The sequence below is a fragment of the Oncorhynchus kisutch genome, linkage group LG18 (genome assembly GCF_002021735.2).
Source record: "Oncorhynchus kisutch isolate 150728-3 linkage group LG18, Okis_V2, whole genome shotgun sequence".
Classification (NCBI taxonomy): domain Eukaryota; kingdom Metazoa; phylum Chordata; class Actinopteri; order Salmoniformes; family Salmonidae; genus Oncorhynchus; species Oncorhynchus kisutch.
In genome coordinates, this window is record NC_034191.2 from 38,894,895 (window position 1) to 38,918,961 (window position 24,067).

The 24,067-nt window shown below is 45.2% G+C and overlaps 1 protein-coding gene across 8 annotated transcripts in view; it reads right to left on the bottom strand.

Annotated features, from left to right (window-relative positions):
* Positions 1-17: 17 nt before the first annotated feature.
* Positions 18-24,067, bottom strand: part of LOC109908962 (rap1 GTPase-activating protein 2-like) — a 103,812-nt gene continuing 79,762 nt past the window's right edge. For 4 of the 8 annotated variants that reach the window (XM_031795999.1, XM_031795998.1, XM_031795996.1 and 1 more), the window contains 20 exons: positions 23,753-23,797; positions 22,270-22,302; positions 21,776-21,994; positions 20,640-20,743; positions 20,007-20,085; positions 19,527-19,580; positions 16,207-16,290; positions 15,946-16,046; positions 14,584-14,713; positions 14,199-14,354; positions 13,723-13,794; positions 10,214-10,300; positions 9,830-9,970; positions 8,122-8,268; positions 7,695-7,807; positions 7,410-7,508; positions 6,600-6,720; positions 5,594-5,702; positions 5,149-5,219; positions 18-3,688 (listed from right to left, as the gene is read on the bottom strand). In XM_031795999.1, coding sequence (XP_031651859.1) covers positions 3,680-3,688; positions 5,149-5,219; positions 5,594-5,702; positions 6,600-6,720; positions 7,410-7,508; positions 7,695-7,807; positions 8,122-8,268; positions 9,830-9,970; positions 10,214-10,300; positions 13,723-13,794; positions 14,199-14,354; positions 14,584-14,713; positions 15,946-16,046; positions 16,207-16,290; positions 19,527-19,580; positions 20,007-20,085; positions 20,640-20,743; positions 21,776-21,994; positions 22,270-22,302; positions 23,753-23,797 — 1,974 coding nt within the window. In that variant the 3' untranslated portion in view covers positions 18-3,679. Of the gene's footprint in view, positions 3,689-5,148; positions 5,220-5,593; positions 5,703-6,599; positions 6,721-7,409; positions 7,509-7,694; positions 7,808-8,121; positions 8,269-9,179; positions 9,374-9,829; positions 9,971-10,213; positions 10,301-13,722; positions 13,795-14,198; positions 14,355-14,583; positions 14,714-15,945; positions 16,047-16,206; positions 16,291-19,526; positions 19,581-20,006; positions 20,086-20,639; positions 20,744-21,775; positions 21,995-22,269; positions 22,303-23,752; positions 23,798-24,067 lie in introns of those variants that run through there. The other 4 variants (XM_020507780.2, XM_031795997.1, XM_020507782.2 and 1 more) reach the window with 2 other exon arrangements.

The window sequence follows — 24,067 nt, forward strand, 5'->3', positions numbered from 1 at the left end:
AAGCAACACAACACAAATTGACACAAAATACCACATTTTATTTTACAATAAATTCTTAATGGCACATTACATAACGAAATATACATATTCATGTTTAGGCTTTTTAAATTAACATTTCCTTTCATTTGACCTCTTTCATTCATTTAATCTGCAATTACATTTTTACATAACATCAATAGCAAAAGATAAAATCAATAAATTATGGCCTTATTAACAAAGAGTAGGCTGAGGGGCACTTGTGGATGCCCTCTACAAACTAAAAGACTAGTTCCTATATAACTTTCTGGCCTGCTCAACTTTCTGAGTTTTTGTGTACCACATAACAGAACTCCAGTCACAAATACTCCAGCGATAAGAATGAACCTCTATACAGCTATAGTGCATGGATATTCTCCCAAACTCAAATATACAGTGCCTTGCGAAAGTATTCGGCCCCCTTGAACTTTGCGACCTTGTGCCACATTTCAGGCTTCAAACGTAAAGATATAAAACTGTATTTTTTTGTGAAGAATCAACAACAAGTGGGACACAATCATGAAGTGGAACGACATTTATTGGATATTTCAAACTTTTTTAACAAATCAAAAACTGAAAAATTGGGCGTGCAAAATTATTCAGCCCCTTTACTTTCAGTGCAGCAAACTCTCTCCAGAAGTTCAGTGAGGATCTCTGAATGATCCAATGTTGACCTAAATGACTAATGATCATAAATACAATCCACCTGTGTGTAATCAAGTCTCCGTATAAATGCACCTGCACTGTGATAGTCTCAGAGGTCCATTAAAAGCGCAGAGAGCATCATGAAGAACAAGGAACACACCAGGCAGGTCCGAGATACTGTTGTGAAGAAGTTTAAAGCCGGATTTGGATACAAAAAGATCACCCTGAACACACCATCCCCACTGTCAAACATGGTGGTGGCAGAATCATGGTTTGGGCCTGCTTTTCTTCAGCAGGGACAGGGAAGATGGTTAAAATTGATGGGAAGATGGATGGAGACAAATACAGGACCATTCTGGAAGAAAACCTGATGGAGTCTGCAAAAGACCTGAGACTGGGACAGAGATTTGTCTTCCAACAAGACAATGATCCAAAACATAAAGCAAAATCTACAATGGAATGGTTCAAAAATAAACATATCCAGGTGTTAGAATGGCCAAGTCAAAGTCCAGACCTGAATCCAATCGAGAATCTGTGGAAAGAACTGAAAACTGCTGTTCACAAATGCTCTCCATTCAACCTCACTGAGCTCGAGCTGTTTTGCAAGGAGGAATGGGAAAAAATGTCAGTCTCTCGATGTGCAAAACAAAAAAATACAGTTTTATATCTTTATGTTTGAAGCCTGAAATGTGGCAAAAGGTCGCAAAGTTCAAGGGGGCCGAATACTTTCGCAAGGCACTGTAGCTGACTGATTTGGTCACATCAATGGAGACCATGCAAATTTCGATGTGTTCCTGGGTGAAGACATTCACACATGATTTGTTTGTAATCATGTAGCTTGCAACAAGGTAAAGCCATCATATATTTTGGAACTACAATGCACTAACATTGTTTTGGGGTTTGTAAGATCAAACGTTTTTTTGCTGTTTGCTTCTACTTAAGACTGAAAAATGAACCATCAAAATCACAAGGCATTCAATCACAGTTCCAAAATATGCAAGATCCCTTTAAAATATTATATTGACAATTATTTCTTTTTGGAGAAATGTTAGTGAGAGAAAAAAAGCATTGTGAAATGACTTTAACTACTGAAAATGATTTCCATGGAGCAGTCTGTGAGTTTCTCAGACATGCACCCTTTTAGAAGCAGACATGTTTTCAATTAACATTGATTCATTGGGTGAAATACAACTGGCTGTTTATATAAGGACATGTGAGAAGCAGACCTAAGGTTCAAATGCTACATTAAACCTTTTCAAATACGTCCTTTGTGCTTGATTAAACCTGCCTGGCTTAATGGACACATACAATAGTCCCAAAACGGCAAACCAGGCAGGCTAGAGCACACACTCAAATTATTTGAAAGATTTCGAATAGTATTTGAACCCAGGTCTGGATTCATCAGACACCCACAGCTAAACGTAAACCAAAATAAACCTTATCCAAACTCTCTGCTCAACCTCTCACACAGTGAGAAGCACATGGAAAGTGAAAGGGTTTCAGATAGATTGTAAGGCGCGACTTTGGCTAAATTAAGCTTGTGACAGAGCGCAATGGCATTTTTCTTTTCGTGTGAGCAAATCTCCACAAATGGAGCACTTGATTTATGAGGGTCAAGTCCCTTCCTTCGGCAGCTTAAGACAAACCCGATCACTTCAATACTGTTTGATGAGGATTGAGCCATATAGATAAATGCCGTATCTATCAATTCCATGTTGGAAACAGGAAGTAAGCAAAAATTCCAATTCCTTATTGTCCTCAATGTAATTCCTATAAGATTAAAAAAATAAGTAGTTTAATTGAAATGGAACTGACCCCAACCCTAGAATCTATGCAGTATCTAAATACTGTATCTTTCTCTATTGTGGATTGATCCATTCTATTGACCTGCATTGACTGTACTGTGTGTGAGGCCAGAGGGGAAGACGACCAGCATTACAACAAGTGACTCAAAAAGAAGCGAAACTACTGCCGGAAGAACTCCTTGTAAGGCAATAGACTAACTGTCCACAGACAGACAAACTGGGGCAAAGACAAGAGAGACATTTCCCATGGTGAAACAACATCCATTTCTGAAGGCCAGTACCACAACTTACACCCTCCTGGACCCATATATGGAGATCGTAGCAGAAGAGGACCACAATGAACAATCGCTGTAATCTGAGAGATGAGTGCAGCGAAAAAGTGACCTATAACCACAGTTTCGTAAATCAATGACGATGAATGTTGTGAGGTTAAAGGCCCAGTGCAATCAAACACTAGCTTTTCCTGTGTTCTATATATATTTCCACACTATGAGGTTGGAATAATACTGTGAAATTGTGAAAATGGTGATAATGCCATTTTAGTGTAAGAGCTGTTTGAAAAACCCTGAAATATCTGCCTGTTCTGGTGGGATGGAGTTTTGGCCTTCCATTGGTGACATCACCACGCAGTACATTGGTTAATAGACCAATAAGAAAGAGAGTTCCCAACCTCTATGCCAATAACAGCTCATTTTCAGTTTTCCCCTCCCCACTCCCAGATAGTCCTAGCAAAATTCTTGCTTGAGAAATGATCCTTTGCTAAGGAGCTATTTCTGTTTCTTTTTGACCATTTGAAAACAATCTCAGTAAGGTACTTTATTGTTACCCAGAAATGATATTATATTGAGATTAAATGCCTGCATTGGACCTTTAAACCTTGCCTTGTCTAGTTGTTGTATGAGGTTAATGTTACAGATGAGAATTTCAGCAACACATGGCGCCTAGCCTCTCACTGTGAGCTATTTCTGTACCAGACACATCGAGAGAGAGAGAGAGAGAGAGAGAGAGAGAGATACTGAGAGGACTCACAGGATTCTCCCTCCTTTCCAGCTCAGTATCTGTCTGCGTGTGTGCTCTTATGCACTAGCTAATCCACTTAATTCCCTTTAGTCATGAAGTTCAGTACATTTTGTGATTCCATTGTGATGCGTTGGTGATGTTGGGGATGTTCTTTGCTCCAACAGTGTTGTCCCTTTTTTGGAAAATCCAGATTTCTATTCGGACTGCAATAGAAAATAACATAAATGTCCCATTACAACAACAACAACATCATCATCATCAGCATCATCATCTCTATTCTAATGAGGGATCAAGCTGATAGGTTAAAGCAGGATCTCTAGCTAGATAGTGTACTACAGACAAGAGATGAGGGATGCAGAGCAGACCCAGCAGCGAAGGGACTGTGATACAGGACCCAGCTCAGAGCAGACCCAGCAGTGAAGGGACTGTGATACAGGACCCAGCTCAGAGCAGACCCAGCAGTGAAGGGACTGTGATACAGAGGGGACTCAGCAGTGAAGGGACTGTGATTCAGGCCCCAGCTCAGAGCAGACCCAGCAGTGAAGGGACTGTGATACAGGACCAAGCTACTGTCCCTGATGCTATATACACCTATCATATCCCAATGTCTGGAGGAGAGCAGTGGGTCACTTCAAGACTGCATTCACTGAGCAGTGTGTTTATCACACATGCAGCACAGTAGACTAGGGTAGAATAGAGTAGGCTTCAGGGCACCAAAGAAAGTCTAGCAAGCGCCAGGACCGTCTCCTAAAGTTGATTCAGCTGCGGGATTGGGGCACCACCAGTACAGAGGTTGCTCAGGAATGGCAGCAGGCAGGTGTGAGTGCATCTGCACGCACAGTGAGTCAAAGACCTTTGGAGGATGGCCTGGTGTCAAGAAGGGCAGAAAAGAAGCCACTTCTCTCCAGGAAAAACATCAGGGACAGACTGATATTCTACAAAAGGTACAGGGATTGGACTGCTGAGGACTGGAGTAAAGTCATTTTCTCTGATGAATCCCCTTTCCGATTGTTTGATGAATCCCCTTTCCGAAAGCTTCGGTCCTGTGTCATGCCAACAGTAAAGCATCCTGAGACCATTAATATGTGGGGTTGCTTCTCAGCCAAGGGAGTGGGCTCACTCACAATTTTGCCTAAGAACACAGCCATGAATAAAGAATGGTACCAACATATCCTCCGAGAGCAACTTCTCCCAACCATCCAGGAACAGTTTGGTGATGAACAATGCCTTTTCCATCTTGATGGAGCACCTTGCCACAAGGCAAAAGTGATAACTAAGTGGCTAAGTGGCTCGGGGAACAAAACATCGGAAAATCCCATTGAGAACTTGTGGTCAATCCTCAAGAGGTGGATGGACAAACAAAAACCCACAAATTCTGACAAACTCCAAGCATTGATTATGCAAGAATGGGCTGCCATCAGTCAGGATGTGGCCCAGAAGTTAATTGACAGCATGCCTTATGAAATGCTTGTAATTATACTTCAGTATTCCATAGTAACATCTGACAAAAATATCCAAAGACACTGAAGCAGCAAACTTTGTGGAAATGAATGTGTCATTCTCAAAACTTTTGGCCACGACTGTACAGTACAGTACAGTGCAGTATAGTACAGTTCAGTATAGTACAGTATAGTACGGTACAGCACAGTGAGACATCACTTACAGTTGTGGTGTGACTCATCTTGTCAAAGCGGAACTTCAAGTTTGACCTGGGAGACATCTTACTCTTCACATCTGGAGGGAGAATAAGATGAAGCCTCCGTTAACAGAGGAGTACACACTCTATGACTGAGTGTCAATCACACATTGAGGACGAGAAAACATACTCGCGGACAATAAAGTAAGTAACACGTGTGCTTCCTGATTAGTTCAAGTATAGAACTTCAACAAACCCACCATTGGAATCTACAGTGTAAGAGATGCATACAGAGGGCACAGAGACCTATATAACAGAGATGCTCGAGTGTTGAGTAACCCTGATGACTTGCAGAATTCCTAGACTTCAGCCCAAAGGGCTAACATGGTCTTGTGGTGTGCGGCAGACCCGGGTTTGGATCCCAGTCGGTCACACCTAGGTGTTGTGTAGTGTATCAGTGTTGGGTGTTTACCTGTGGGACTGCGACACATGATGAGGGGGGTGGCAGAGCCTTGGCTCTCCACGCTGAGGGAAGGGTAGGGGCTGAACACAGACGAGGAGGCTATGGACGGGTGGATTCCCTGGGAGAGGAAGATGAGGAGGGAGAAGAGGAAGAGGGAAGGATGAAGAGGGAGAAGAGGAGGAGGAAGTTTAGGAAGAGCTGTCAGGGCGAGGGTAGTCATCCGTCTGTATCATTCTACTGTCACCACACACTACAGACTACAGACTACACACTACATACTAGGGCTACTAACTCAAGGCCAATAGGCATCAACTGAAATTACTACAAATGGTTGGTTTTCAGCACTGTGCTGCCGTTGTGCTCTTGAGCAAGGAACTGAACCCCCAAACTGCTCCAGAGGGGCACACAAATTCCAGCCTTCGGTTAACTGAGTTCTGTTCAACAGCAAAACTGTAAACTGAGCTGTTAACTGTTGAACAACAGTTTTCTTTGTGTGTAAACACTGATCTGTGTGTGTTAATGTGTGTATGATACAATCATTCTCATCCTTCGCCAAGTGTTCATGATTGACATCCAACGCAATACGATCCAAAGACAGTGACAGAAACCATAACTGACTTAATCACCAGCTGTCATTGCATCATCTCAATTTATTCTCTCAGTAGTGCCAAATTATCTCAAATCATTCCAACAGTGTCATTTGAGGATGCCTCCATGCAGTTAACGATGAAACAAACATGGTCCTTATACAATTCATCATTTTGTGTCCCACAACTACTGAGCACCACAGGCCTGTGATCTGCCCAATTATGTTCCAGAAGCACCCTGCCAGTCCTGATCCAAATGCTATGGCCCACCCAAGCCCACCCTGCCCCCCTGTCTCCCAGCCCACTGCCTCATTATTCCCCCTGCCTCCCTACTCCCTAACCCTCTGTCCATCCTACATACGCCACCAGCATAATGGCTCCAGGGCCTCCCCAGCCCCCTTGTCTCCCCAATGGCTGCAGGCCCTCACAGTGTCAAGCTCCTCCAGGGCCTCTCCCTCCCCGGTGGTGCTGCTGAAGCTGCTGGTGCTGGAGGAGGAGCGGGAGATGTTGGGTCTGCTGCTGCTGCAGTCTTTCAGCTTGAGGAACGGCCTGGTGACAGGAGGTAGAGGAACAGCATTAGAGGAGAGGAGAAGAGAGGAGAGGGGAGGACCAGGAGAGGGGACGGGAGGAGAGGAGAGAGGACGGCAGGAGAGGAGAGAGGACGGGGGGAGAGGAGAGAGGACGGGGGGAGAGGAGAGGGGACGGGAGGAGAGGAGAGAGGACAGGAGGAGAGGAGAGGGGACGGGAGGAGAGAGGACGGGGAGAGAGGAGAGAGGACGGGAGGAGAGGAGAGGAGAGGGGACGGGAGGAGAGGAGAGAGGACAGGAGGAGAGGAGAGAGGACGGGAGGAGAGGAGAGAGGACGGGAGGAGAGGAGAGAGGACGGGAGGAGAGGAGAGAGGACGGGAGGAGAGGAGAGAGGACGGGAGGAGAGGAGAGAGGACGGGAGGAGAGGAGAGAGGACGGGAGGAGAGGAGAGAGGACGGGAGGAGAGGAGAGGGGACGGGAGGAGAGGAGAGGAGAGGGGACGGGAGGAGAGGAGAGGGGACAGGAGGAGAGGAGAGAGGACAGGAGGAGAGGAGAGAGGACGGGAGGAGAGGAGAGAGGACGGGAGGAGACGAGACGAGAGGGAAGGAGAGGAGAGGGGACAGGAGGAGAGGAGAGGTTTACAGAGCACATGCACACGTCATGCACACCTTGTGTGTTCATGTTCAGTGTTTTGTTTGTGGTTCATCTCACCTCTCCTTGTTGGGGCAGATCTCTGGCGAGCTGGGGTTGGACCACGTCTCTGACCTCCCTTCCTGTCCGAGCGGGCAGATGTCTGGGGTCTTTTGGTCACTGCAACAACATACGGACCAAGTTAGCAGATAGAACAAATAGACATTGACAAAACTAAAGCTTCAGTATTATGACCTGAATGCACAGCCTGGTCCCAGATCTGTTTGTGATGTTTTGCCAACTCCTGTGGACATTAACAAAACAGCACAAACAGACCTGGGACCAGGCTAAGGAAAGCCTACTGACCTGCGCGTGTGTCTGTCCAAGGGGCTCTCTGTGCTTGAGTGGAGGCGGGGGAAGAGGCCTGAACGACGCTTCACTGGACTCTTCAGGGGAGACTTGGCTGACAGCACTGGTGGCTGGAGAGAGACACCCAGTCAATAGCATTAACAAGCAGGCAATATACAGCATTAGGAGGCTGATAGAGCGTCATTAAGGCAGATTTAGGCTACATTGTGATCGACCAATACCCTTCACATATAAAACAGTTGAAATTACATCGGCACACTGATAATATGGAGTTATTACATGGATGTGACTGTTTGCAAAAGTACATGTTGATATCATGACTCAATTTACTAAGAGTATGTGCATGTCCAGTTTCATTTGTGTGTAAATATGACTTTATAACCTCTACCGCTCCTCCCCCTCTACCCTCTCCCCCCCTGCTCACCGTGAAGGTACTCTTTGTGCACTCGGTGCTCTGTGGCAGCCCCCCTCCACTCAAGCTGGCCGGGACCCCCCCTCCCACCCCTGGACTCCGGTGACGGTGGGACCCCACCATGGTCTCCATGGAGTGACTCCGGACGCGCATGGCACGCTAGGGGACGGGGACAGAGACGGGGACAGAGGAGGGGACAGAGGAGGGAGTGGGTTAGAAGGGAGCGGTGACGGAGTGAGAGAGAAAAGAGGACAGAGGAAGAGAAGGGAAATGAGTACAGTTGTACAGCTGAGACAAGCACAGGGCCCCTGGATGCAGAGCATGTTGTGTGGTAAAGGTGCCTTGCTTAAGGGCCCAACAATAGAGGGAACGTCTTTAGGATGTGAACCCAGCAGCCCTCCAGTTGCCAGATCAGTTCACCCCAATTTTTTCCCAGAGTGCACTTCTCCTACACAGAGGAATAAGGAGTGCAGTGCATGGATAGTGAGAGATATGACTGTAGTATTATCAGTGTTGGGGAGTAATGAACTACAGTATATGTAGTTCAACTAGTAGTTTAACTACATTTTGCAGTAGCTTGGTGGTAGTTGAACTAAGTTCTGATCTAGGTAGTGTTTTCAGTAGTGTTTTACTCGTGTAACTACATGTCACGGCCTGATCTGTTTCACCTGTCTTTGTGCTCGTCTCCACCCCGCTCCAGATGTCCCCCATCTTCCCCATCATCCCCTGTGTATTTATACTTGTGTTCTCTGTTTGTCTGTTGCCAGTTCGTTTTGCTCGTTGAACCCACCAGCGGTTTTCCCCTTGCTCCTGTCTTGCCTAACTTCCTGTTTTCTAGTTTATCCCAGCTTTGACCTTTCTGCCTGCCCTGACCCTGAGCCTGCCTGCCGTCCTGTACCTTTGCCCCACCTATCTGGATTACTGACCTCTGCCTGCCCTTGACCTGCCTTTTGCCTGCCCCTTTGCCTGCATTATGATAACGTGTCATCACCAGTAGGTCAGACTAAGGGAGACAGGGACGGTGTGTTTCAACGTTAGTCTAGAATGGCATAAAACACAACAAACAAAACCACCTGAACAGTGTTTATTGAGTGTTTCAATGTTTGGAGAAGCTTTCAACATGGGATATGCTTTGTTCTGAATCTCAATTAGTATAACACAGTATCTGCGATGACAGGTAATAAACAGTGACTGCTGTTGTAGTGATGAGCACAGCACCCCCAGTGGTTGAATGAGTGGCATGCAACACACACCTCCACACTGCCTGTGAACAGACAGTGAGACACCATATGGTCAGAGAGGGAGGGTAGGGGAGGGAGAGAGAGATGGAGAGACGGGTAAGGGGGTACGATGATTAATACCCCTTCATCTCAATCAACAGCAGCATTGTTGGAGGGAGGGAAAGATGGAGTAGAGAGAGAGTAAAGCAGAGAGAGCAAGAGAGAGAAAGAGAACAAACAGCCAGACAGAGAGAGAGAAAGGGAGAGAGAGAGCAATAGGAGGTAGAGAGATAGAAAAGAGAAGGAGAGAGCGAGAGAGAGAGAAAGAGAGAGGGGGCGAAAGAGAGATAGAGAGGGAGAGAGAGAGCGAGAGAGAGAGAGAGGAGGTAGAGAGAGAAGAGAGAGAAGGAGAGAGCGAGAGAGAGAAAGAGAAAGAGAAAGAGAGAGGTTCAGACATGGCGACGGATGATGAGGTAAAAATAATGGTGTAAAAGAGTCACCTTGAAGGACTCCAGCAGTCCCCCATGGCCCCCATTCTCCAGCTTGTCCTCCTCCCCAGCCTGGCCTTGTCCCAGAGTAACTTGGGTCTGTCTGTGGAGCTCATCGTGAAGGTTATCCAGCAGTGCAGCTCGTGTCCGCCCCTACAACACACGCACGCACAGACACATGCACGCACAGACACATGCACACACAGACACATGCACACACAGATCCATAGAGACACACACATATGTATACAGATGCACAGAAGCAAACACACACACACACATGCAAAAAAAACAACACCACAATGTATCATTTAAGAAGCAGTAGTAGAGGGGATTGCGATAGATGAAAGAGATTGAACAGCACATCAAGGGTGTCGAGTCAACTGCACCTCTCACCTCTAGCTTGGCAAACTTGTCAGACTTGTAGCAGGCGTTCTCTGCATTGATCAGCTTTGTCAGGAGGAAGTCGCGGAACTCAGGACCCTGGGGAGAGACGAGAGCGGGAGGGGAGAGGTGACTTTCATCAGCACCATACTCATCATCATCTGGTCGTCTGGAGTCGATGGGACGGAAAGGACTGATACAGTCCCCTCAGAAAGTGTTCACACCCCTTTCCTTTTTCCACATTTTGTTGTGTTACAGCCTGAATTTAAAATGGATTCAGTTTAGATTTTGTGTCACTGGCCTACACACAAAATCCCCGATAGTGAAATGATGTTTTTATATTTAATTTCAAAATGAAAAGCTGAAATGTCTTGAGTTAATAAGTATTCAATCTGTTATGGAAAGCCTAAATAAGTTCAGGAGTAAAAATGTGCTTAAAAAAATCTAATCAAATGTTATTTGTCACATGCACCGAATACAACAGGTGTACCATGAAATGCTTACTTACAAGCCCTTAACCAATAATGCAATTCAAGAAATAGAGTTAAGAAAATATTTACTAAATAAACTAAAGTAAAACATTTAATAAAAAGTAACACAATAAAATAAAAATAATGAGGCTATATACAGGGGGTACCGGTCAGTCGAGGTCATCTGTACATGTAGGTGTACATGAAGGTAGGGGTAAAGTGACTATGCATAGATAATAAACAGTGAGTAGCAGCAGTTTAAAAACAAGTGGGGGGGGGGTCAATGTAGATAGTCCTGGGGGCTTGTTCAGCAGTCAAACGCCTTGAGGGTAAAAGCTGTTAAGGAGCCTGTTGGACCTAGACTTGGGGCTCCGGTACCGCTTGCCTTGCGGTAGCAGAGAGAACAGTCTATGATGTGGGTGATAGGAGTCTTTGACAATTTTTTGGTCTTTCCTCTGACACCGCCTAGTATATAGGTCCAGGAAGCTTGGCCCCAGTGATGTACTGAGCTGTTCGCACTACCCTCTGTAGCACCTTATGTCTGGATGGCGAGCAGTTGCCATACCAGACAGTGATGCAACCAGCTCTCGATGGTGCAGCTGTAGAACTTTTTGAGGATCTGGGGATGTTGTCATGCCCTCTTCACGACTGTCTTGGTGTGTTTCAACCATGATAGCTTGTTGGTGATGTGGACACCAAGGAACTTGAAACTCTCGACCCGCTCCACTACAGCCCTGTTGATGTGAATGGGGATGTGTTCCGCCCTCCTTTTCCTGTAGTCCTCTATCAGCTCCTTTCTCTTGCTCACGTTGAGGGAGAGGTTATTGTCCTGGCACCACACAGCCAGGTCTCTGACCTCCTCCCTCTAGGCTGTCTCATCGTTGTCGGTGATCAGGCCAACCACTGTTGTGTCGTCAGGGAGTACAGGAGAGGACTAAGCATGCACCCCTGTGGGGCCCACATGTTGACGATCAGTGTGGCAGACGTGTTGCCTACCCTTACCACCTGGGGGCGACCAGTCAGGAAGACCAGGATCCAGTTGCAGAGGGAGGTGTTTAGTCCCAGGGTCCTTAGCTTAATGATGAGCTTTGTGGGCACTATGGTGTTGAATGCTGAGCTGTAGTCAATGAACAGCATTCTCACATAGGTGTTCCTTTTGACCAGGTGGGAAAGGGCAGTGTGGAGGGCGATTGAGATTGCGTTATCTGTGGATCTGTTGAGGCGATATGCTAATTGGAGTGGGTCTAGAGTTTCCAGCATGATGGTGTTGATGTGAGCCATGACCAGCCGTTCAAAGCACTTCATGGCTACCAACGTGAGTGCTATGGGGCGGTAGTTATTTAGGTAGGTTACCTTCGCTTTCTTGGGCACAAGGACTATGGTGTTCTGCTTGAAACATGTAGATCTGCGCATGCTCTGAGTACACGTCCTGGTAATCCATCTGGCCCCGCGACCTTGTGAATGTTGACCTGTTTAAAGGTCTTGCTCACATCGGCTACGGAGAGCATGATTACACAGTCATCCGGAACAGCTGGTGCTCTCATATGCATGCTTCAGTGTTGCTTGCCTCGAAGCGAGCAGAAAAGGCATTCAGCGTTTCATGCTTGCGTTTTACATTTTTTACAAGTCACATAATAATTTGCAAGGACTCACACTGTGACCAATAATAGTGTTTAATATGATTTTCGAATGACTACCAAATCTCTGTACCCCACACATACAGTTATCTGTAAGGTCCCTCAGTCGAGCAGTGAATTTTAAACACAGATTGAACCACAAAACCAGGGAGGTTTATCAATTCCTCGCAAAGATGGGTACATTGGTAGATGGGTAAAAAAAAGCAGACATTGAATATCCCTTTGAGGATGGTGAAGTTATTAATGACACTTTGAATGGTGTATCAATACACCCAGTCACTACAAAGATACAAGTGTCCTTCCCAACTCAGTTGCCGGAGAGGATGGAAACCACTCAAGGATTTCACCACGAGGCCAATGGTGACTTTTAAAGAGTTACAGAGTTTAATGGCTGTAATAGGAGAAAATTGAGGATGGATCAAAAACATTGTAGTTACTCCACAATACTAACCTAAATGAAAGAGTGAAAAGAAGGAAGCCTGTACAGAATAAAAATATTCCAAAACATTGATCCTGTTTGCAATAAGGCACTAAAGTAATACTACAACAAATGTGGCAAAGCAATTAACTTCTTGTCCTGCATACAAAGCGTCATGTTTGAGGCAAATCCAACACAATCATCGAGTAACACTCTTCATATTTTCAAGCATGGTGGTGGCTGCATCATGTTATGGGTATGATTGTCACCAGCAAGGACTAGGGAGGATAAAATCATAATACATTGGAATAGAGTGAAGCACAGGCAAATTCCTAGAGGAAAAACTGGTTCAGTCTGCTTTCAACAGACACTGGGAAACAAATTCACCTTTTAGCAGGACACTAACCTAAAAAACAAGGCAAATTATACACTGGAGTTGCTTACCAAGACGACATTGAATGTTCCTGAGAGGCCTAGTTACAGTTTTGACTTAAATAGGTGTGGAAATCTAATGGCATGACTTGAAAATTGCAAATATTTCAAATACTGTACAATCCAGGTGTGCAAAGCCCTTAGAGACTTGTCCAGAAAGACTCACAGCTGTAATCGCTGTCAAAGGTGATTCTAACATGTATTGACTCGGGGGTGTGAATACTTATGTAAAGAAGATATTTCCGTAATTCATTTTCAATACATTTGCCAAAATTTGTTTAAACATGTTTCCACTTTGTCATGGGGTATTGTGTGCAAAAAAAACATAATTGTATCAATTTCAAATTCAGGCTGTAACACAACAACATGTGGCGTAAAGCAAAGCAGTATGAATACTTTATGAATAAACTGTATAATGGCAAGTTTATCAAACTTTCACTGTACATAATAGTGGGAAACTTGAACTCTCCCTCAATCTCTCGCTCTCCCTGTGTATTTTATCCCTCTCCTTCCATCTCTTTCTTTCTGTATCTTTTTCTGAAATTCTCTCTCTCTCTTACTTACCTTCTTGAAGACCGCTGGATTGGGGAGAGGTGGTCCAAACGGAGGTACATCCTCCCTCGCTGTAACAGACACCTGTCGACACAAAGCAATTCATGCCACCCATTTACTGTGTGGAGAGTCTGGCTTATGTCATTCTAACAGTATTGCTTCCGTTCCTTTCATTGTCCCAATCTGGGCTTGAACCAGGGAACCTCTGCACACATCGACAACAGTCACCCTCGAAGCATCGTTACCACATCGTTACCACGAAGCATCGTTAACACAAAAGCAGCGGTCCTTGCAGAGCAAGGCAAACAACTACTTCAAGGTCTCTGAGTGAGTGACGTCACCGACTGAAACGCTACTAGCGCGCACCGCTAACTAGCTAGCCATTTCACACCAGTTACATAATATCCATGTCTTAAAGGCCCACTCCGTAATAAAACATTTAAAATGGTTTAGCAAAAATTAGGTTCATAGTAGGCTATAGCACTGACCTTGTATGTTGTGTGTTCAGTACCAGGGTTCTCCACCTGCACCAGCACATACGCATGGAGGAAGTTGGAGGCGATCATGTCAGGCACAAAGGGCGTGGCACCTTCCTGGAAGACCGCCGCCACGATGTCATTTCCTATGTGCCTCTTCCTCTGGAGCTGAGGGACAAGAGCATAGCGTTTTGTAAACACCTTAAGACTGTATGTTCTACAGTATAATTAGTCACAATTATTAGAGGCAAAATGTACAGGAATGGTGTGAGGGATGAGGAAACAGAGGGTGTTTATGAGTGACACACACACACGTACAAACACACACGCACGCACTCACAAAACACCTACTGTAACCACTGTTACTATGCTGTGTGTGGTGTAGCGTGTTCAGTACCTGTTGTACGTCTCCCTCGGTGAAGGGTAGTTTAGTGGAGACGTGGAACATCATCTCTCTCTGTCTGAAGACAGTGTAGACGGACTCAGAGCCTGTCTGACCGTGGGATACGTCCAGACCACCACGGAACCTAGGAGCACAGTGACAACACAATATGATTAACATTACCATGACATTAAATTATTGGGTAGGGCAAGGAGCATTTCCTGATCACGTGACAGGGAAAACTCCTGGCCCTACTTATGATGAAATATAGTCAAAGTCCTGCAATTCTCTCTTTCCATTCCTCTATCCCCCCCTCTCTCTATCCCCCCCTCTCTCTATCCCCCCCTCTATCCTCTGTCACAACTCCCACCGAAGGTGGCTCCCCTGCCTGTTCAGGCGGTGCTCAGTGGTCGTCGTTGCCGGTCTACTAGCCGCCACCGATCCCTTTTTCCTTTTCTGTTAGTTTAGTCTTATTAGTTGCACCTGTTCCTTTTCTGTTTCTTGATTTCTGGTCTATTTAAGCCTGTTAGGCCCACTTAGGTTTGTGCGGGATTATTTGTGTTCTCTGTCGGTTGTGGATGTGTTTTCATTGTTCTCCAGATCGTTTGCCCTGTGTTTGGGCTGGTCAGTGTTTATGCGCCATGTATTTGGCGTGACCGTTTTGTGCCGGAGAAATACATCTACAAACCACTGAACCCTCTGCTCTCTGCGCCTGACTCTCTTTCTCAGTATCAGAGCAGTAGTAGAGTTGTCTCTGTCTCTCTCGCTTTCGCTCTCCCCATCTCGCTCTCAATTAAATTTCGATTCAATATAAGGGCTTTATTGGCATGGGGAACATATGTTAGTATTGCCAAAGCTAGTGAAGTAGGTAATAAACAAAAGTGAAATAAACAATAAGAATTAACAGTAACCATTACACTCATAAAAGTTCCAAAAGAATAAAGACATTTAAAATGTCATATTATGTATATATACAGTGTGTTAACGATGTGCAAATAGTTAAAGTACAAAAGGGAAAATAATTTCACATAAATATGGGTAGTATTTACAATGGTCTTTGTTCTTCTCTAGTTGCCCTTTTCTTGCGGCAACAGGTCACACATCTTGTTGCTGTGATGGCACACTGTGGTATTTCACCCAGAAGATATGGGAGTTTATCAAAATTGGGTTTGTTTTTGAATTCTTTGTGGATCTGTGTAATCTAAGGAAAATATGTGTCTCTAAAATGGTCATACATTTGGCAGAGGGTTAGGAAGTGCAGCTCAGTTCCACTTCATTTTGCACATAGTCTGTCTCTCCCTCCCTCGCAGTAGTAGAGTTGTCTCTGTCTCTCCCTCCCTCCCTCTCCCGTAGTAAAGTTGTATCAGTGTCTCTCACCCCTTAAAGTCATTCAGCTCTATGTTGTCTCCCAGAACACTGAGGAACTCCCGGAAGGCTGGCGTCTCCTCGTTGTTCCCAAACAACTCCTCCTCTGACGTCTGGGATGGAGTGATGAGAGGAGAGGAGAGAGGGATGACGGGAGAATATTAAAAGGGAGAGATGTTAATGCAGGTTACAGGGCAAAAATAAATAGCATGGGATTGATAAGGAATAAACTGAGACCCCATTTGGCTATAAAAACCTGCATATCACACTCACCTGACCAAACTTCTGGTAGATGACACCAAACTTAAAGGTGTTGTTCACTTCATGTTCGTCATAACCTACTATTAACTGAGAGCCCTGAAACCGAAACAACAACATTATAAGGATGTGTATATGCATACAGTTGAAGTCGGAAGTTTACATGAATTAAAACTCGTTTTTCAACCACTCCACAAATTTCTTGTCAACAAACTATAGTTTTGGCAAGTCAGTTAGAACATCTACTTTGTGCATGACACAAGTAATTTTTCCATCAATTGTTTACAGACAGATTATTTCACTTATAATTCACTGTATCACAATTCCAGTGGGTCAGACGTTTACATACACCAAGTTGACTGTGCCGTTAAACAGCTTGGAAAATTCCAGAAAATTATGTCATGGCTTTAGAAGCTTCTGATAGGCTAATTCACATCATTTGAGTCAATTGGAGGTGAACCTGTGGATGTATTTCAAGGCCTACCTTCAAACTCAGTGCCTCTTTGCTTGACATCATGGGAAAATCTAAAGAAATCAGCCAAGATCTCAGAAAAGAATTGTAGACCTCCACAAGTCTGGTTCATCCTTGGGAGCAATTTCCAAACGCCTGAAGGTACCACGTTCATTTGTACAAACAATAGTATGCAAGTTTAAACACCATGGGACCACACAGCCATCATACCGCTCAGGAAGGAGACGCGTTCTGTCTCCTAGAGATGAACGTACTTTGGTGTGAAAAGTGCAAATCAATCCCAGAACAACAGCAAAGGACCATGTGAAGATGCTGGAGGAAACAGGTAAAAAAGTATCTATATCCACAGTAAAACGAGTCCTATATCGACATAACCTGAAAGGCAGCTCAGCAAGGAAGAAGCCACTGCTCCAAAACCGCCATAAAAAAAGCCAGACTACGGTTTGCAACTGCACATGGGGACAAAGATTGTACTTTTTGGAGAAATGTCCTCTGGTCTGATGAAACAAAAATAGAAAGGTTTGGCCATAATGACCATTGTTATGTTTGGAGGAAAAAGGGGGAGGCTTGCAAGCCAAAGAACCCCATCCCAACCGTGAAGCATGGGGGTGGCAGCATCATGTTGTGGGGGTGCTTTGCTGCAGGAGGGACTGGTGCACTTCACAAAATAAATGGTGTCATGAGGAAGAAAAATGATGTGGATATATTGAAGCAACATCTCAAGACATCAATCAGGAAGTTAAGGCTTGGTCACAAATGGTCTTCCAAATGGACAACAACCCCAAGCATACTTCCAAAGTTGTGGCAAAATGGCTTAAGGACAGCAAAGTCAAGGTATTGGAGTGGCCATCACAAAGCCCTGATCTCAATCCTATAGAAAATGTGTGGGCAGCACTGAAAAAGGGTGTGTGAGCAAGGAGGCCTACAAACCTGACTCAGTTACACCAGCTCTGTCAGGAGGAATGGGCCAAAATTCACTCAACTTTTTGTGGGAAGCTTGTGGAAGGCTACCCAAAACGTTTGACCCAAGTTAAACATTTAAAGGCAATGCTGCCAAATACTAATTCAGTGTATGTAAACTTCTGACCCACTGGGAATGTGATGAAATAAATAAAAGCTGAAATTGTCATTATCTCTACTATTATATCTCACATTCTTAAAATAAAGTGGTGATCCTAACTGATCCTAAGACAGGGTATTTTGACTAGGATTAAATGTCAGGAATTGTGAAAAACGGAGTTTAAATGTATTTGGCTAAGGTGATGTAAAGTTCCAACTTCAACTGTATAATATCCAGTTATGTGATAAAGTCCCTCCATAACTCGGGCAGACATTTACACTAGATATACAAAAGTATGTGGACACCCATTCAAATGAGTGGATTTGGCTATTTCAGCCACAACCATTGCTCACAGGGCTATAAAATCAAGCACGCAGCCATGCAATCTCCATAGACAAACATTGGCAATAGAATGGCCTTACTGGAGAGCTCAGTGACTTTCAAAGTGGCACCGTCTTACGATGCCACCTTTTCAACAAGTCATTTTGTCAGATTTCTGCCCTGGTAAAGCTGCCCCGGTCAACTGTAAATGCTGTTATTGTGAAGTAGAAACGTCCAGGAGCAGCAACGGCTCAGCCATGAAGTGGTAGGCCACACAAGCTCACAGAACGGGATCGCCAAGTGCTGAAGCACGTAGGACATAAAATGTTTTTCTTGGTTTGGGCAAGGCCCCTTAGTTCGAATGAAGGGAAATATTAACGCAACAGCGTACAATGACATTCTAAACGATTCTGTGCTTCCAACTTTGTGGCAACAGTTTGGGGAAGGCCCTTTCCTGTTTCAGCATGACAATTCCCCTGTGAACAAAGCGAGGTCCAATGGTTTATAAAGAGCAGTGTGGAAGAACTTGACTGGCCTGCACAGAGCTCTGATCTCAACCTAATCTAATGCCTTTGGGATGAATTGGAACGCTGACTGCAAGCCAGGCCTAATCATACAACATCATTGCCCGACCTGATTAATGCTCTTTTGGCTGAATGGAAGCATGTCCCTGCAGCAATGTTCTAACATCTAGGGGAAAGCCTTCCCGGAAGAGAGGACATTGTGAAAGCAGCAAAGGGGGGAACCAACTCCATTATAATGCCCATGATTGTGGAAAGAGATGTTCGATGAGCAGATGTCCACATACTTTTGGTCAGGTAGTATATGTCTATCACGTCTGGGGAGGTCAGGGTTGTATTCAATAGGCACCAAACAGAAAGAAACTGACTAAAACAGGAATGGACTACTTGGACTTGTCCAATAAGTCTGCAAAATGTTTTCCGTCGCATGCCCTAATGAATATGACCCAGGACCACAGTGGGTTGATTGTGGCCATTTTGAAAGGCAGTCAGCTGCGACCAGTGTGGAATGGGCAGTCTGAGCAGACTGTCCTAATAACAGATGAGTTCTACTGGACCAGGAGTAGAGGCACAACAAGCAGCTCCATCATCCAAATGACCTCTGATGTGACGAACAGGTCCTGGATCAGATCTGTCTTTAGCACTGCCTACACTACACCAGTTAGAGAGAACAGGGTTGTCAGGCTGTATAGTGGACCAGGTGGAAGTTGGATCGTGTTCATTAGGCAGCAAACGGAAGAAAAGGGACTGAAAAAGGGAGAGACTACCTAGGCTTGTCCAATAAGATACACTTGGGTTCCATTGCAAAGCGGTTTGAAAATGCTGCATGCCCCATAGAAATAGAATGGCTAGAAAATGATGTATATTTCTAGAGCATGACCTCATGAATGTCCCTGGTTCTATGGCTACTGTGGTAGAGGTGGAAGTGCCTGGCTGAAAGGAAACAGTGGAGCAGACTCACTCTGGGGTACAGGACCGGGTTGAACTTCAGGCCAGTCACGTCATCACAGAGGAGCTGAAACCACAGGCAGACAGACAGATACGGATCCATTTGAAACCACAGTGAAGGAAATAAATCCATTTTAGGTTAAAGGGGCAATCTGGTATTGGTACATCCCTTATTGGACTGTTAAATGAATTATAATATATGTATAAATGAATCATGAGCTTATTTCAACTGTCTTACCGCATCAGAAGCCCAAAGCTTGTTTTACTTCATTGTTTGTAAACAATGTAATTGTTAACAAACACTGTATAGTTTCAACACATGGTTAATTTTGATCTCATGGTCAGTCTATGTATTTGAAAGTGGTTACATTTCTTCAGCCCCAGCCTGTCAGCATTGTTGATATTTGAAATCCAGATCGCCACTTTACATGGAGCACATGTTGCATTGAGTGAACATGTGGTACTTGGTGGTGCTTAGGTCAGTCCTCCTTACCTTGGCTATCTGGGGTACACTGGGAAGCTGGTTGAGGCCTGCCAGAGAGATCCTGTCATGGTGTGTCTTTGTCCTCGACCTGGGTGATGATTGTGGAAAACAAGTGTCAATAACCGCATCTTAAAGAAGGTAGGCTGTGTGCACATCGCACACACATACTTCCTATATCTACAGTGAAAGTTCTGGCTACCGGTTACATGATAAGTGTGTAAAGGGTGTCAATCCACATTCACTAGGTAGGGGTAGTGTGACTATAACATGGCTCCCTAACATGGCTCCACCCAACATAGGCCCACTAGACACTGTCTGCTGTGGATGTATTTATGGGTCCAGGCCAGGGCAGATCATAGTTAGGTCAGATCCTGCATCCATACTGGAACTCCTGGCCCGACTGTATGTCATTATATGACTGTAGTTACCTGAGAATGAAGGAGGAACTCCTGGCCCGACTGTATGTCATTATATGACTGTAGTTACCTGAGAATGAAGGAGGAAATCCTGGCCAGACTGTATGCCATTATATGACTGTAGTTACCTGAGAATGAAGGAGGAACTCCTGGCCCGACTGTATGTCATTATATGACTGTAGTTACCTGGGAATGAAGGAGGAACTCCTGGCCCTAGTGTAGTTACCTGAGCAAGATGCGGAGGAACTCCTGGCCCTCTGCCTCCTCGTGCTTCAGTGACATAATGAGGTTCCCCAGACTGCTGCCTGTGCAGTAGTAGTTCATATGCTCCTGAAGACGAGAGAGAGGAAGAGAAAGAGCGAAGGAGAGAGAGAGACAGAAAGAAGGGGAGAAAGTGATGGAGGAAGGGAGGGAGGGTCAGACAGACAGTGAATCACTACATAGTATGATGAGACAGTTTAAAGAAGTTAAACACCTTCTAATACGGTTTTACAGTCAATATTTCACAGATCTCCGTATAATTGGAGTCAATTATACGTTCATTTTCCAAATGACTGATTCCTAACTCTTAGTCATAACCCCAGAGCCTTAAGTCTGAAATAGGAAAAATCACTGGATGGAGAAGGACTAAAAGAGGGAAACACCCTTACAGAGAACACACACACGTACACACATAAACACACACAGACACACACATAAACACACACAGACACACACATAAACACACACAGACACACACATAAACACACACAGACACACACATAAACACACACGCACGTACACACATAAACACACACACACACATAAACACACACAGACACACACATAAACACACGCACGTACACACATAAACACACACGCACGTACACACATAAACACACACAGACACACACATAAACACACACAGACACACACATAAACACACACAGACACACACATAAACACACACAGAAACACAGAAACACACACAGACACACACATAAACACACACGCACGTACACACATAAACACACACAGACACACACATAAACACACAGACACACACAAACACACACAGACACACACATAAACACACACAGACACACACAGACACACACACAGACACACACATAAACACACACAGACACACACACAGACACACACATAAACACACACAGACACACACAGACACACACAAACACACACAGACACACACATAAACACACACAGACACACACATAAACACACACAGACACACACATAAACACACACAGACACACACATAAACACACACAGACACACACATGCAGGCGCTTACACCCCACCCCACCCCCCACTCACACACACCCATTACTTCTGCTAGCCAAAAAGGCCTTGACTCACCCTGCCCAGGAAGTGTTTGCGGTAGGCCCTGGCCGAGCTGTTACACTCCAGCCTGAAGCCGAACCCAACCCCAGGGCTCATGCCCCCTCCGTCATCCTCCTCACAGAAGCTGCTCTCCGAGGAGGTGGGGGTGCCCGCAGGCGCCTCGGCATCCTCAATCCAGTAACCCCCAAACTGGGGCAGGATCACCTGCGGGTATGGGCTACCCTTCTCCAGAATCTGAGCCACAGAAACAAGGGACAAGGGGTTTGTGTACCAAAATTACACCATCCACAAGAATAGGGCCATAGAAACAAATACGAGCTTGGGATTTCACTCATAAATGTGTCTATAAATGTCCTTTGAGCCTCGTTTTACATTGACCACCAGTGTTTGCATTACTGTACGTGTGTGCGTGGGTGTACGTATGCATACGTGGGTTTTGTGGTATTCATGGTTGTGTGTGCATAGTGTTTTGATCCAGCTGATATGATCGTATCAGAGTGCTGACTCACATCCTCTATCCGCGGGTATGGGATGTAGTCATCCTGTCAGACAGAGAGAGGGGAGACACACACAGATCATTAACCTTACAGGCTGGAATAACTAGAGCCCTGTTGAAATACTTTAGAGAATGCCTCTTTTCTTCCTCACTTCCTGAAGGAAATCCCTGATCTGAAAAGGCTGGGTAGGTAAAAGCTATGTGGCACAGAACCATTGCTTACACCTGTCAATTTGTGTAAGATCAGTGATTGCTTCAAGAAAGGGAGGAAGGCAGGGTGTGTTTGCAAAATATTCAAACAAGGCCTTGAACTACATTACAACTGGGGCAGTCAGTCACCATAGAAAGCTTGTACACAGAAACACAGGGTGAACATATATACGGTGACTTATTCAACACAATGAAACAGCACAGACATCAAACAGGCAGACACTGATAGAGGAGTTCTGACACTCTCAGGGATACGAGATAGTCTCAGGATTGAATCTGTGAGCCCCTGGGTTCATCATTACGTCACTGTGGCTGGTGTATGATGTCTAAACATGCTGTGATGTGATGGTCACAGGGACGGACTGGGACCAGAAATAGGCCCGGACATTTCTAACACAGCGGACCATTTGTTTCTCTTGAGGCTCCCCACACCAGCCCATTTTTTAAAATATTTGAGACACCTATTATTAGTATTATAATTGTGCACAACAACAAAAAATATGTCAGATGGACTAAAGATGGACCAGCCCATCTGGTACTTGACAGAATTGCACTATTGCCAGTCCATCCTTGGATGTTTCCAATCAATCTCCATGACTTTGTTTTACACTGTATATCGTCCCAGGAGACTGAGGGGAATAGCATTCATTACGAACAGCTGTTTGTTATTTTAAGTTAGCCTGGTTGAGGGGACCTGGTTGTGTGGACCTGGTTGAGGGGACCTGGTTGAGGGGACCTGGTTGAGGGGACCTGGTTGAGGGGACCTGGTTGAGGGGACCTGGTTGAGAGGACCTGGTTGAGGGGACCCGGTTGTGTGGACCTGGTTGAGGGGACCTGGTTGAGGGGACCCGGTTGTGTGGACCTGGTTGAGGGGACCTGGTTGAGGGGACCTGGTTAAGGGGACCTGATTGAGGGGACCTGGTTGAGAGGATCTGGTTGAGGGGACCTGGTTGAGGGGACCTGGTTAAGGGGACCTGATTGAGGGGACCTGGTTGAGGGGACCTGGTTGAGAGGACCTGGTTGAGGGGACCTGGTTGAGTTTACGAGAGTGTTACGAGAGTGTGGTCGAGAGTGGTGAAACTACTCCAGGGGCTGACAGGGTTAACACGGAGGATGACCACCACCACAATCAAACAAAGAAGGGATGGGAAATACTAATAAAGGAATACATGAAAAAATAAATGAACGAATGGACACAGAGGCGATGTCAATGCACCACGACAGAGAAGCATGCCCAGTGGTGAGGTCCACAGATACTTGAGTGTGTGTGTGTTTGTTTCTCAGACCTTGCTTCTCTGGGAGTGGGGCTTCGTCTCCTCAGATTTAGGGACCTGGTTAGGGTCACGCATGTGGACGGAGGGTCACAAGGGTACAAAAACGATCATTCCTGACTTACGCAACTCCCAAATAACTTACTGTACTAACATATTGTACACTGTTAGAAAAAAGGGTTCCAAAATGGTTCTTCGGCTGTCCCCATAGGAGAACCTTTTTGGTTCCTGGTATAACCCTTTTAGGGTTCCATGTAGAACCTTCTGTGGAAAGGATTCTTCATGGAACCCAAAATGGTTATACCTGGAAACAAAAGGATTTTACCTGGA